The sequence below is a fragment of the Centropristis striata genome, chromosome 6, assembly GCF_030273125.1.
Source record: "Centropristis striata isolate RG_2023a ecotype Rhode Island chromosome 6, C.striata_1.0, whole genome shotgun sequence".
Classification (NCBI taxonomy): Eukaryota; Metazoa; Chordata; class Actinopteri; order Perciformes; family Serranidae; genus Centropristis; species Centropristis striata.
This window is the reverse complement of record NC_081522.1, coordinates 28491520-28505502: the sequence shown is the minus strand read 5'-3', so window position 1 is coordinate 28505502 and position 13983 is coordinate 28491520. Positions and strand designations below refer to the sequence as shown.

Below are 13983 nucleotides of genomic sequence, written 5' to 3'. Positions count from 1 at the left end.
GGAATCCAGCATGGGAAAGGTGTACTCAGCCACTAACATAAACTTAATATAACAATGTATGAAGACATGATTTATAGAGGGAAAAAATGTTAATCAAAAACTGGTTTAATTACATAAAAAATGGAAACTTCGAAACAAGACAACCACTTCTGGTGCCTCTGTTACAGATCTGATGTAAAGATGATTTTGCACTGCCTGTGGACTGTTTGGATCTATACAGAAAGCTGTATTTGATAGCTGAAGTACACAGTAGCAGTCACATATAAACGACTGTGCCGCTGTATGTCCTATAATGCAATATTCTAAATGTATGTGAAGCACTTGTATGTTCTGTGTAACCTTCTCACAGTGCAAATAGTTGTACAGAATGATTTCCAATAACATTCAGTTCAGTTTTATTAAGTTTTTTATTAACTTATTACAATACTAAGTGCTCTCTATCTGTATTGTAAACAGTTAAAAGGGCTGTAAGTGTACAATAAAGTCCAGTGTGCATTATGTATAAAAAAAAAACCCATGAATAAAACGTAGAAGATTTTTTACAAACCTGAGTGTTAATTGGTTGAATCTGAACAATAAGGTGCTGTTCGTTACTATTACAGGAGGAACATGTTTCTGTTAGATGTAAAGTTGGATAACATTAAAACAGATAAAGTCAGTTACTACTACTGTCAAAGAGACACCTCCAAAACTTGAGGGAGTGGAGAAGAACGAGGGTGTCACAGTTGACTTTAGACAGTTTCTCTGCCTGGATGTCAGTCTGCAGCTGTTCAGAGGAAGTCCATCTCTGGGCTGAGGCTGTGAGGGTCCAGGTGCACAGAGAGAGCTGCTGCCACCTCTGGGTCCAGCTCTGCACACTGGGACTCCAGCTGGACCGGGAAACCCACCAGCAGAGAGACCAGAAGAAGAGAGAGTTAAAGGCAAGATGGAACAACGTCAGAGAGGGATTGGAGACGCAGATACAGTAGTGTTCAAAATAATAGCAGTCCAATGTGACTAACCAGATTAATCCAGATTTTAGTATATTTTTTATTGCTACATGGCAAACAAGGCACCAGTAGGTGCAGTAGATTCTCAGAAAACCAACAAGACCCAGCATTCGTGATATGCACGCTCTTAAGGATGTGCAATTGGGCAATTAGTTGAAAGGCGTGTTCAAAAATATAGCAGTGTGGCATTCAATCAGTGAGGTCATCAATTTTGTGAAAAAACAGGTGTGAATGAGGTGGCCCCTATTTAAGGATGAAGCCAGCACTTGTTGAACATGCATTTCTCTTTGAAAGCCTGAGGAAAATGGGTCGTTCAAGACATTGTTCAGAAGAACAGCGTACTTTGATTAAAAAGTCGATTGGAGAGGGGAAAACTTATAAAGAGGTGCAAAAAATGATAGGCTGTTCAGCTAAAATGATCTCCAATGCTTTAAAAAGGAGAGCAAACCCAGAGACACGTGGCAGAAAACGGAAGACAACCATCAAAATGGATGGAAGAATAACCAGAATGGCAAAGGCTCAGCCAATGATCAGCTCCAGGATGATCAAAGACAGTCTGGAGTTACCTGGAAGTGCTGTGACAGTTAGAAGACGTATGTGTGAAGCTAATCTATTTACAAGAATCCCCCGCAAAGTCCCTCTTTTAAAAAAAAGGCATGTGCAGAAGAGGTTACAATCTGCCAAAGAACACATCAACTGGCCTAAACAGAAATGGAGGAACATTTTGTGGACTGATGAGAGTAAAATTGTTATTTTTGGGTCCAAGGGCCGCAGACAGTTTGTGAGACGAGCCCCAAATTCTGAATTCAAGCCACAGTACACAGTGAAGACAGTGAAGCACGGTGGTGCACCTCATGATATGGGCATGTTTCTCCTACTATGGTGTTGGGCCTATTTATCACATACCAGGGATCATGGATCATTTTGCATATGTCAAAATACTTGAAGAGGTCATGTTGCCTCATGCTGAAGAGGACATGCCCTTGAAATGGGTGTTTCAACAAGACAATGAGCCCAAACACACTAGTACACACTAACGAACAAAATCTTGGTTCCAAACCAACAACATTGATGTTATGGAGTGGACCTTAATGATTAATCCAATTGAGAATTTGTGAGGTGACATCAAAAATGCTGTTTCTGAAGCAAAACCAAGAAATGTAAATTAATTGTGGAATGTTGTTAAAGAATCTTGGAGTGGGGTGGTCGGTAGCGTAGTGGGTTACACAGGCGCCCCATGTGTAGAGGCTGGAGTCCTCGCTGCAGCTGGCCCCGGTTCGAGTCCCGCACCGGACGGCCCTTTACTGCATGTCATTCCCAACTATCCTGTCCATTAAAGGCATGAAAAAGCCCAAAAAAATACAAAAAAAAAAAAAAAAAAGAATCTTGGAGTGGAATAACAGCTGAAAGGTGCCACAAGTTGGTTGACTCCATGCCACACAGATGTGAAGCAGTTATAAAAAACTGTGGTCATACAACTAAATATTAGTTTAGTGATCACAGGATTGCTAAATACTATACAAAAAAGTTTTGAGTTTGTAAAGTCAACGGCAGACACTGCTATTTTTTTGAACACCCCCCTTTCAACTAATTGCCCAATTGCACAGCCTTAAGAGCGTGCATATCACGAATGCTGGGTCTTGTTGGTTTTCTGAGAATCTACTACACCTACTGGTACCTTGTTTGCCATGTAGCAATAAAAAAAATATACTAAAACCTGGATTAATCTGGTTAGTCACATTGGACTGCTATTATTTTGAACACTACTGTATGTGCTGTTTACCTGTCTGAGTTGGCTGGAGGATAGAGCAGTCGGGGACGTTCGTGAGATCGTTCTCAGCAGAAACTGCTTGGTGTGGCTCAGAATCTGAAAAGGCTCCATCTGACAATACAATTCATAGGTTTTACTTCAGAGCACTGTCGCAGGTTTGGATGATACTGTAATCACTTTGATGTACAGGTGCCTCTCAATAAATTAGAATATCATAGAAAAGTTTATTTATGTCAGTATTTTAATTTAATAAGTGGAAATAACACATATAGAACCATTACACACATAATCAAACATTTCATGTCCTAATGTATTTAATGTATAATTCTAATTATAATGATTATGGCTTAGATTTAATGAAGACCTAAAATTCAGTGTCTCAAAAAATGTAATATTACAAAAGACCAATTTTATATGCTTGTTATATGCATGTTTAATATGGAAATGTTGGCCTCTGAAATTATGTCCATCTATATGCACTCAATACTTAGTTGGGGCTATTTGACTTGAACTACTGGAAATGGACTCTTCCATGATATTCTAATTTATTAAGGTGCACCTGTAAACCATCATCTGAGGCTCAGTCACCTGATTGTCAGAGGGTTCAGCGGCTGGTGGAAGTGTGTGTCCTTCTAGAAAAAGCTGCAGCAGCTGGATGTAGCAGTGGACAGCAGTATGGAGGAACCCTGGACAACACACGGCTCTCTGCAGCAGCTCAGAGCTCTGCTGGAGCAGCAGGCTAAACACACACACACACAAACAGAGACACACACATAAACAGACACATACACACACACAGAGACAGACACACAGTCTTTTCAAGCAATTTCAAAATACCTGAACAAAAATGTCAAGAATCTCAAAAGCCTTTATCATTTCATCTAAATTCTTACTATATAAATGGTTGTAAGGCGCCAGGAGACGACAAACAAACAACCATGAATGATAAATTACATATCCCTTTTCTTGTCCACTCAAAGTGCTCTACACTCCAGACGGCACTCATTCGGCTCTTCACACACACATTCATACACTGGTGGCCGAGGCTACCCTACATAGTAGCACCTGCCACCATCAGGAATTCATTCAATTGGGTATGCAATCTGGGCAGTAGTGGAAAAAGTATCAGATCCCTTACTTAAGTAAAAGTACTAATACCACACTGTAAAATTACTCGACTACAATTAAAAGTCCTGCATTCAAAACTTACTGAAGTAAAAGTACAAAAGTATCAGCATCAAAATGTACTTAAAGTATCAAAAGTAAAAGTACTTGTTATGCAGAATGGATCTCCTCAGATTGTTATATTTATTCCAAATATGTTATTGGATTTTTAATATTGATGCTTTTATGTAAGCAGCATTTCTCAAGGTATGGGCTCATTTTAACTTCTAAATATACTGTTATGAGGTTTAATTTAAAAAAAAAAAAGTTTTTCATGCTAAATCTCAACCTGTAAAGTAACTAAAGCTGTCAGCTAAATGTAGTACAGTAAAAATTATAATATTCGCCTCAAAATGTAATGAAGTAGAAGTATAAAGTTACATAAAAAGGAAATATTCAAGAAAAGTGCAAGTACCTCAAAATTGTACTTAAGTACTGTACTTGAGTAAATGTACTTTAATACATTCCACCACTGAATTTGGGTCACGTGACAAAAGAACGACAGACTGATCAGTCTGAATCACAGGTCGTAAACGAACCACTGTGCTTACTGCTCATCCAACAGATCTGTGGCTGAGCTGCCTGTCAAACTTCAGGACCCAAAGTTGAGTCGCGAACTAATCATTTCTGTTTCCTGTCCTGACTGAGCATGTATGTACAGAGGAATGTACAGAGTGAAAATGAACGAATCAGTCACTGAGATGACTCATTACTCCTGTCGTATAAAAGATTAGTTCAAGGTGAATAAAACGCTTAGGAACGGCACGCCACTAGTAGAAATATGTTAAAATATGATGCTTGAACAACTAACCTGTAGAAGGCCCAAGGCATCAGTCGGGTAAACTCATCTGATGTCACCATGGTGATGGACTGGTACACACCTTGTTCTAGATTTGAAAAAAAAGACCACAGATTAAACAATGCATGAAGACATTAATTTAAAGTCAGTGCTATCAGGATTTGACAAATAATGACTACCAGGCAATGAAACTGATGTAGCAGCTGAGTGTTGAGGTTTTAAAAGATATACTGTGCACCGTTTGATTTAAAGATGAGCAGCCAGTCAGCAGAGTCCACTAATACAAGCAGAAGGTCTGTGCAGAAATCTTTGGCTTTCTGGTGGCTCCTCTCCTACACAATAGCAGAACATTACACTGAAAAATCACAAATAGTGTGTCCAACCTCTTCACCTCCTCAAGAAGAAGATATTGGTAACATTTAACCCATAAGAACCCAGACCCAGTAATCCTTAAAGGAATCCAAGTGGACCACATAGAACACATTTATGATGTTTTGTTTTTTTAAATTCTACCCCTGAATGTCAAAGATCTGTAATGTGACATATACGATACAAGGGGCGTTTATGGTATTTATGTTTATGATATTTCTTATTTTAAAATTAAAAAAAAAAAACCTAGACACCTTTTCTGCTTACAGAAGCACAAATTTGCCTTTTCTTTGCATCTCCACAACATATATCAAAATTGTCACTTTAATTTGTTCAAGAAATATGGTCAGAAGAAGTTAAATGCAATACAGGACACCCTATTAACAGATTAGAATTGTTAAATGGGTTTAAAATTAGCCTCATAACAAAAATAAGCTTTTTGAAATTAGCAACTTTTTCACATTTCTTTTTTTAGTCACAGACACATTTTGGAGAAGTCACTTCTTGCCAAATCACATGACCACCACACCAGGGTGTTTAGTATACGTCGCTTAGGGATTTAATGAGTTAAGGTGAAGCATAAAGCTGAATATGGGAGATTCTAGAAGATTTAAAGTGTTTGTGACATGGGTGTCACCATGGGTTCTTATGGGTTAAATAGGTGTCTTGGGGGCAGATTTATGTTTACACTTCTGTTATCTATTGGTGTTAGATGAGAACATTAATATCACTAATGCCTGTACACCTCCAAAGTTCACAGATGAACATGTTACAGCAAAGCTAACAGTCTCCTGACTGTAGCCTTATATTCAACAGATATTGACTCTCTTGCTGAGATGGCAAGCCACTTTAATAAGAGTAATTTTCCAAATGTCAAACTATTCCTTAGCAATGTAGCCATTTGTCTAACAATCCAGTACTCTCATCTATTTCAGGCCTTGTATGTGAGTGTGCATGATGCTCATGAAGGTTTATCAATCAAGCTAGGTCTCAGCCAGACATGTCTCTCTAACTGCAAATAAACTCTAACTGCTTTACTATGTCTAACCTGAATATAACCTGTTTATAAAATAATAATTAATTACCTGGGGATACAGGAGTGATGACAGATAGTCGTTTACACACAGGAAAAGCAGAAAAACTAGCACCTGGACAAAGAAATGAGACAGAAGGTAAATATACAAAATGTAGAAAACAACCTTTGGGGGTTAAAGAGCAGTGTTGGTGGCAGTCACATGTATAATATGCTGCATTTTCCTAAGAAAACAATTCCTCTCAATTACCTTTTATGACCCACTAGAAGTGTGTTTTAGTGTCTTTATCTGTACTTCTAATTTTGTTGTGTTCAGGACGTTTCTGGGCTTTAAACTTCTGGTTCCATGTCTGTTTGACAGACACACACATGTGCAGCAACCGGATGAAGCTCTGCATTCACATAATATTGAGCAATGCAGCACATTCCTGAAAGGACGTGTGGAGAAGTGGGTTGTTTTAGAATGTAACCGCCATGAAACAATCAGAAGATAGCATTTTATTCCTCTGATTCGCAGCTTTTTTCTTGTTAACTCTGCTCCCTCTCTTCATTGTCTGTCTAGCTCACTCAGCCACTGCCACTCTCCATCTCTATGGCTTGTTGATCCAGGGAGAAGGGACCAACTTTAAATGTTGTGTGTTTACAAACACTAAACTCATCCACATCTGAAATGTGCACATTTAGAGAACGGGACAATAATGACACCTTGAGGCTGACAGGCTAAAAAGAATGAGTAATATTAATTAGCATGCAGGTAACTACCTATTATGTTTATTTTTTATTTATGATCAGAAATAATGTAATAACTATTATTCATTGCATACAGTTACCCACAATCACTGGCTGTCATTAAACTACATGACACAAATTCAACATTAGCACAAACACAGTTTGTTTTGACTGAGGGGTGGTAAAACTGACATTTTTATTTATCCTTTATTTATTTCTCAAGGAATCATTGAGGGCGACCCCTCATTTACATGCCCGTAGTTATAACTGTGTTGAGTTTGAGTGAATGCTGTAAGATGTTCCAGGTAGATGCAGTAGAAAAACTGAAAGCAGTTTTTCCAAATTCAGTATTTGTCCAGGGAACATTGAGCATTAAGAAAGTGTGTGGGATAATAACTATGTGACCAGTTTAGTAAAGTGCTGAGGTATGGTGGAATGTTGCCTATCAAGACTTTATAAATGAAAAGAAACCAAAGCATGTCTCGTCTCACAGATAAAAGGTGCCCATCCCACATTGTTGTATAGAATGCAATGATGGGTGGAATAACTGTCACGAATATGATAAAGTTCTTTGCACTCACCTGTCGCTGCTGTGTGCCTCTCTCTGATCGCAGCACATTCAGGCCAGCACTGATGCTCTGCTTGTTCCCCCCACGGCCTTTCCAATCACGGTGCAGGCTGGCAGCCAGCAGCAGAGCTGCAGCCACAGGTACTGGTGACGCTGACGGCCCCTTCTCTAAACTGAACACATTACCGTCATATGACACAGGTGAACCAACTGACAAGAATAGTAAATGATAATAATGATAATAACGGATTTAAAAGATTTAACACAGCTAGCCTTGCAGCCTAACAACCAGAGAGACAAAACTGACACTGAAATTTCAGTTGAGGGATCCAGAGGGGACTGCAATATTCCAGTTATTTTTATCCCTTACTATAAGGCGGGTTTCCATTAGGTACTTTTCCCTCTAGTGAGCCACTAATGGTGTGGCTTGGGAGTGAGGATCTGCCCAAATTCATCGGTTAGCGGCTCAGAAAGTACCTGCCTCGGGTAGGTACTTTTCTGAGCCGCTAATGAGCTGCTACTAACTAGTCGACACTGATTGGATACGGTTGAGGCGGGATATGATGTGAGTAGAACTCGACACAACCACAACATAACATAACAAACGGCGCTGATAAATGAGTGACAAATTTCAAACAAATGAAGCTAATCTGTAACACTGATTATCTTTAAAAACTGTAAATATTCACTAAACAAGCTTAATTTGGCAGTGTTTTATTTGGACCTATTGTCTCCTAAGTACATGTATAAATGTATTAATGAATTAGTTCTTGTTGTTCTCTTGTTATAACAACAAAAAGAAATAAGCAGAGCAGACTGAGACAAGAGAATTGAGAACAAGACACTAAAGAAGAGAGGACAATGGACAAAGGAGAAAAAATGTCTCAACTGTTTGGACTCGCCTCGTCAGTCTGTTGTCAGTCTGTTGTCAGCGTCATGTCACTGATGTCACGGTCAATTTTGTTGCTGAATAATCACATAAGTGTCGCAGAACTATTTTGGTCACATTCAAACTAACTGTTGGTTAGCCGCTACAAAAGTACCTGTATGGGAACAGAGGCTGAGGGGAACTAACTAGTGGGCGTGGCCAAAACACTCAACCGCTATCCAAAAAGTACTCAGTGGAAACACGCCTACTATAAGTAAGATGTTTCAGCCATGGCATGGAGTGAGGTGGATCAGAGACTCAGAGATGGTTGTTTACCTGCAGGCCCAGTTCTGACAGTCAGTGAGGAGCTGCAGCTGCTCTGGTAGAGGCTCCCCGCCAGACAGACGATGCCACATTGACAACAGCACTGGAGAAAGACGCTCCCACCAGTGCTGCACACACACAAATAATGAAAATGATGCCGAGCCCACAAAGAAGACCAGGTCAAAACCTAGTAAACTGTGTCTATGATATAGGAATAATTTGGAAATTAGTAGTTAGTATACTTCAGTGCCGGTCATACAAACAAGTAGGCATAATGATATAATAAACCCCTCATCCTTCACTCGAGCATATCACAGATCAAATAGGATTCCATTTTATTAAATGTGTAAGATGAGCGTCTCATGGAGACCTCCGGTGTCTTTTAGGTGTCTTAAAAATTTTTTTGTGCCATTTAATGAAGCGTTTTCTGCTGTTCAAATCACAAAAATATCTCTGTGTCTCTTTAATTTAACCACATCTACGTTCACTGATCAACACTCCCAGTCTGTTTGTGTTCCTGTTTCACTGACTGCTGATTCTCCTTACTTGCAACAGTGGGCGGGGATATAAAATCAGTCGATTCATACAATCATTAATAACACAAACACTAAAAAGGTGGGGAGCCTTCGAATGCAGAAAAGTGAGTACCAACCGTGACATGCAAGTCTACGGAGAAAATAAATGTGCTGCTGTGCTTTGTATAAAGAGACTTGTATAATTTCTACATTAAAGATTGTCACTGGCTGACAATCAGGAGGAAGGCCGAACATATTTGCCTCTGTCTTGGTAGTATTAATAATAATAGTGTTTTTGGTCACATCATTGAATTAGCCAATATTACAGTTGTTGAGGTGGAATCATCAGAGTATTTTAGGATAAACCAGAAATTTCCAAAGAAATTTTGAGTGTGCTTGACTCTTGCCTGGAGTCAAGCAACCAGGGCCAGGTGGCGACCACCAATCAGAGCAGAGCAATCAACCGCAGCTGCTCCTGTGACATTTGATGCTACTGAGAGAGAGAGAAAAATGCTAAAAGTGCCCCTCAAACAGAAAGCATTTTTGGTCAAACCGTAGCTCCTATCATTGAACCAACTTCACTTTGAGAATCCTGACTTCTTCCTGAACGTATGTTCCCTCCTTTTTACCATGGCAGCTGTGGGTGCGTGTTGGTGGATCATCTGTGCGTCTTACGCCCAGACATCCAAATCTATTTTTTGACAAACTTTTCTCTCCCTCTGCACTCTAGCAATGATGTCATCCACTCTAGCCTCTCCATAGGGTAACATTGGGGGGATTTGGTGTGTTTTTGCCAAATAATTTGAAAACCGTTTGCCGAAACCCTTAAAAGTCATAGCACACTTGTCATGGCCGAGCCGGTCGATTTGATACCTTTTTAGTGTATGTGCAACCAAAACTCTGGGAGGAGTAATCGACCAAAAAAACACACGGAAGAAAAGGAACAATAAAATCTAGGATTAGTTAAGTGGCTGACAAGCACACTCAACTAGTTAGGCACGCTGGTTCTTATAACAGATATTTTGACTTGTAGTAAAAAAACCACAGGTAACATAATGATCATAACATTAATGATGGCTGTGTTCTATTCAAGTGTTCCAGTAAGTCATAACTGTATGACAGTGAGCAGCATGAACAATACCAGGACCCTTAAACTAAATCTGAATCGTTCATGCCTTTTATAATGCTGCCTTTTTTATCCACACCTGTACTTAACCTACTATATGTCAAATGTCAAAATGTGTTCCTTGTTAATGGCCTATACAAAGCTTTGTTGTTTGGATTTAACCCTTAAAAATAAACAGGTTGAAACTAAATGTATAGGACTCAAAGTCCGCATGAAAAAGTTAAGTACGTACCACTGTGGAGACCAGGAGCAGAGGACAGTGTAGACTGATCTTAGACCAGGTTTTGTTGACTTCTTCCCCTGAGCGTCCACAACGCACACTGGCACATAACACACCCTGGAGAGGACACACAAAGAGCACACTTCTTGAACTTTGTCACAGGAACTTGAGGAAATTTTGAAAGAAATGTATCTTTGAAATATTTACAGTCAAGGAGTTTTGTTTACGCACAGACACACTCCTATACACAACCCTCTTTGTCCATATTAAAACATTTAGCAGTGAATAAATGTACTGGCAAGGGTCAGATATCCTTACTCTATAACATACTGGTGAAAAACTATAAAGACTACTCAGCAGAAAAAAACTCAATGGGTAAACAAAAAGATATCTCAGAGGAGGACTGGAGAGACGTGTGTTCGAGAGCTCAACTTCTAACAATAAATACCCATCTCAAACTGATTCAATGTAACTGCATTATGAGAACTTATTTTACTCCAGAAAGACTGAATAAGATGTATGTTTAATACAGGCTAGACGCTTGATTTCTCTTTGTTGGAAAGATGTCAAGAGCCCTTCTGTTGGTCACTGGCTGAAAGAACTGTCAGCATGTCTTGTCCTCGAAAAGTTAATTTACACATTGAAAAAGAAATCTGCCAAATTCAAAGAGATTTGGAAGCCCTTTCTTGCATTCTTGGAGAACTGTGAAATTGAGGAAACTCTGGAAACCTGAAGGTGATATGTCCCTAATGGTTGATATCTTAACCATGTGATGCTAAGCTGTGTATGAATATGTAATGTTGTTGCCCACTTTGTTTGTTATTAATTCTCTCATTTCTTTTCTTTAACTATTTATTTTTTCTTGGGGGTGGGGGGAGTGGATTCCTTTAAAACTCAATAAATGCACGTCTATAAAAAAAACCCAAAATAACTGCATCTTAGAATTTTTCTTGAGATTTTAGTGAAATGATTCTCACTCTCAGGAGGTGTGATGTTAGATGGCAGGACAGCAAACCGACCGGAGAACACACATGCCTCTGTTGAAATAAGAAAGATGTAAGCACTATTAAGTCAGTTTAATCATTTGATTTTTCAGATTTGGAAAAAAATTGTGTTAAAGTGTAACTAGAAAAACATTTCGGCAGCTCACCTGATGCTGGTTGACATGTTCTATCAGCGTGTTGCACTCCAGAGTTGCCCTCTGTCCTTCAGACTTTACTTTAATGAATAAAGCTGCTGGGAGAGCCAGCAACACTCTGACACACACACACACAGACACAGACACACACACACAGAACATTTTCAGTGGTTTAACTTGATTAAATGATTAGATTATCTACATGTTGTATCGTAGTGTGTGTACCTGTTCCATGTGTTCAGTGTGTGATGCAGGCTCAGCTCAGTGTTGATGCTCGCTGAAGATGAGGTCACTGCGGAGGAGCACCTCTGAGACACCGCCTCAAACAGGAAGTCGCACACATCAGCACTTCTTCCACGGCTGCCAGATCGGTCAGTCGCTTCCATCTCATAGATAAGCTCCTACACACACACACACACACACACAAACAAACAGAGACACACAGACAAACACACACACACAGATGATTCTGATTTTGATTAAACATTAAACATCAACTTCTTTGATAGATTTTGTTTTAGCTTTTTTATTTTGAATTTGTTTAGGAGCACAACCTCATGCTGATAAACTTCCTTCACTTGTGTCATCAGCGTGTTTACAGTGCACACACCTGTAACCTGGACAGGACGTCTGGTAGGCAGGTCCCTGTTTCTGACACTCTGCGGTCTAGCTTTTCCAGGCTCTGGTTGCTGTTGACACAAAATATATAGGGGAGTTACATTACTTGTCGATTATCAATGAATTTTCCCTTTCAATTATCAAATCAGTCACGGCATCAGTCTCAAAAATCCCATATCGGTCTGACATTTTTGTGAACATTCACATCCACCTTAGCTGCTGGTCCATGATGGCATTGAGCAGATGGGAGCACAGGTTCTGCATGTCTCCTCCACAGCCTCCCTGCTCCTCCAGACGAGTCAGGTAGAGCTCAAAGCAGGCCCACTGCTGGAACTCCTGACTACACACAAACATTTTTTTTTATTTTTCCTGCTCTATATTGCAACTGGGAAAGCATCTGTATGTGTGTTTTCTTTCTTACCGTTCTGGGTCTGACAGAGCATCTTCACTTCTCTGCACTCTGAGCTCGTTGGCCAGCCATTCTGAGAACAATAACTTGACAGACATAAATATATTTAATGTTTAACAGCAGCCCCACATAATACAGCACAGTTTGTTCCACCAGGTAACTTAGTACTGGTTTATCTGCACTCTGATTACATCCGACCTTCTGTTTTTTTTCTATATTATATATGTCATATACCACTTATACTACACTGTGTATATCTCTGCGTATATTCAAATATATTTATTTAATGATGTCCATACTACTACATGTAACAACTAATTTAACATGCTAAAATATATTTTCTCCAATGTGCAATCTGCAAAGTTCTCTCAGGAAAACTAACAAATGCAAAAAAATATACATTACAATAAATGCCAAATTGAATGTATAGAAAGTGTGTTTTTTTCTATGTGTCTGTATATTCATCAAACCTTGCTACCATTAATTACTAGGTTTAATTTGATCCAAAACTTATTTAAACACAAAACACATTTAAATATGCAAGATTACTGTGAAAACTAACCTCATGCCTCTTCGGGGGCTAAAACATAAAACATTGAACTCCTTAGTTAGTTTTACGATTGACAGGAAGTCTCTTTTCATCCTTTCAAAATAAAAGCGTCCGTTATCAAAACAGACTTTTGCATAGTACTGTATATATATATATATATATATATATATATATATATATATATATATATATATATATATATATATATATTATATTGCCCATGTATGCATGCGATTAATCGATTAATTGATCGTTAACATTATAGATAATCGAGTTGGAAGGATTCTTCCAAACGGCCATCCCTATCTCTGACACTCATTGAATACTATATTCAACACTTACTAAGGCAAGGCATTATTCAAGCCAGACAACAAAAGTCAATGAACTCGTGTCACCTGATACTGTGGTGTGTCTTCTAGCTGACTGAATGCTGGGTGCCTCCACAGATGCCATGCAGTCTTTCTCCAGGTACTGTTGGCATCTGTGGCACTGCTCCATAGGCCGGACAGGTTCTCCTCCTGGTATTCACTCATCGAACCAACTGCAATGTTGGGAGTTCTTCTGGCTTCAGGCAACAGTCTTGGGATGAGATACAGAAGCTAAACAAAGACAAAATGACACGTAGAGTTTAAGAAATACAAAAATTACATCATAATAAAATAGGGTCTTGATTTAGGTGTGATCATATAAAACCATTTCCTGCCCCCTTAACATCAGTACATGTTTGGAAGTCTCTAACTATCCCACAAAAGGTGTTGAAAGGATTCCTTTCCCCTCTCCATTAATACTGTGC

General features: G+C 39.1%; 1 protein-coding gene across 2 annotated transcripts in view; it reads right to left on the bottom strand.

Annotated features, from left to right (window-relative positions):
* Positions 1–118: 118 nt before the first annotated feature.
* LOC131973230 (Fanconi anemia group A protein) overlaps positions 119–13983 on the bottom strand; it is a 38777-nt gene continuing 24912 nt past the window's right edge. For both annotated transcript variants that reach the window (XM_059335166.1, XM_059335167.1), the window contains exons 27-42: positions 13586–13789; positions 12653–12726; positions 12443–12571; positions 12224–12302; positions 11839–12014; positions 11626–11731; positions 11453–11512; positions 10488–10592; positions 8627–8742; positions 7436–7595; positions 6178–6240; positions 4962–5055; positions 4736–4811; positions 3349–3499; positions 2773–2871; positions 119–869 (exon numbers count right to left, since the gene is read on the bottom strand). In XM_059335166.1, the coding sequence (XP_059191149.1) occupies positions 771–869; positions 2773–2871; positions 3349–3499; positions 4736–4811; positions 4962–5055; positions 6178–6240; positions 7436–7595; positions 8627–8742; positions 10488–10592; positions 11453–11512; positions 11626–11731; positions 11839–12014; positions 12224–12302; positions 12443–12571; positions 12653–12726; positions 13586–13789 (1791 nt within the window). In that variant the 3' untranslated portion in view covers positions 119–770. The remainder of the gene's footprint in view (positions 870–2772; positions 2872–3348; positions 3500–4735; positions 4812–4961; positions 5056–6177; positions 6241–7435; positions 7596–8626; positions 8743–10487; positions 10593–11452; positions 11513–11625; positions 11732–11838; positions 12015–12223; positions 12303–12442; positions 12572–12652; positions 12727–13585; positions 13790–13983) is intronic.